General features: G+C 20.8%; 1 protein-coding gene across 1 annotated transcript; it reads left to right on the forward strand.

Annotated features, from left to right (window-relative positions):
- Positions 1–36: 36 nt before the first annotated feature.
- Positions 37–1,353, forward strand: PRSY57_0019600 (protein tyrosine phosphatase-like protein, putative; the record flags this gene model as incomplete). Its single annotated transcript, XM_012909240.2, has 4 exons — positions 37–232; positions 421–633; positions 876–1,086; positions 1,319–1,353. Coding segments are annotated over 4 exons (655 nt in total), but the record flags the coding sequence as incomplete, so codon positions are not given.

Genomic DNA, 1,353 nt, shown 5'->3' on the forward strand with positions numbered 1-1,353 from the left:
ATATATATATATAATATAGTTATTTAAAGGGAAAAAATGAGTGCTACAAGTAAGTGTATGTTAATTTATAATTTAGTATGCTGTTACTTATGGACAGTAATTTTGTTTACGTCTTTACAATACGTTTTTAATAAAGAGAAATATCCTATAACTACCTTCTGGTCAAATTATAAAAACATAATAACGATAACACAATCGCTCGCCATCTTTGAAATTTTTTTTACAATAATTGGTAAAACAAAAAATAAAATAAAATAAAATAAAATAAAATAAAAATAAATATATTTATGGGTATATATGTATGTATGAATATATATATATATATATATATATATATATGTGAGTCGATTTAAGAAAATATAATTTTCTTTCCATGTTGTATCCTTTTTTTTTTTTTTTTTTTTCTTCTCCCCTTTTTAGGAATCATCAATTCAGTTGTAAGTATTGTCACAATACAAGTGTTCAGCAGATTATTTGTTGTTTATTTAATTTTTAATTTTCTTCCTAATACCAACAAATGGATTTTATCATGCTTAATTGCTTGGGCTATTATTGATATCATTCGTTATCTTTTCTACTCTTTGAATATACTCAACTTGCGTTTTAACATTCTTGCATCCTTAAGAAAAAAATGTAAGAAAAAAAAAAATATGAACGTGTTCAGAATTATTTTATAATTAAGCAATAATAATAATAATAATAAACAGCCAAAAAAAAAAAAAAAATAATAAAAAAAAATAAAAAAAATAAAAATAAAAATAGAAATATTATGAATTGTTCAGAATTATTATATATAAATATACATATATATATATATATATATGTATGTATTTATTTATGTATTTATTTATTTATTTTATTTGTTCCTTTTGTAGTACCGCTAATACTTTACCCGATAGGCATAACCTCAGAAGTTGTTTGCACCTTAGCAAGTTTGAATAATATTTATGCCACCCCATTTTTAAGAACTTATCCTTATTCTATGCCTAACAATATAAATTTTCAAATAGACATTTATTATTTTTGTATTGTCGTTTTGATTTTGTATATCCCTGGAAGTATTCTTCTTTATGCTACTGCTGTGAGGTAATCATATGCACATATTTTTATGCCTTTAAAAAAAGAATAGACATAAAAATATATATATATATATATATATATATATATATATATATATATATATATAGATTTATTTATTTATTTATACATCCAGTTTATGTATATACTAATTATATGTCTCTTTATTTTATTTTATTTTATATTATTTTTTTTTTTTTTTGTCTTGACGTCATCCTATATTTTTATTTTTCCTTCATAGAAAAAGCAAACAAAAAATTCCCATCCCAGAAAAGA

This window comes from Plasmodium reichenowi (assembly GCF_001601855.1).
Source record: "Plasmodium reichenowi strain SY57 chromosome Unknown, whole genome shotgun sequence".
Classification (NCBI taxonomy): Eukaryota; Apicomplexa; class Aconoidasida; order Haemosporida; family Plasmodiidae; genus Plasmodium; species Plasmodium reichenowi.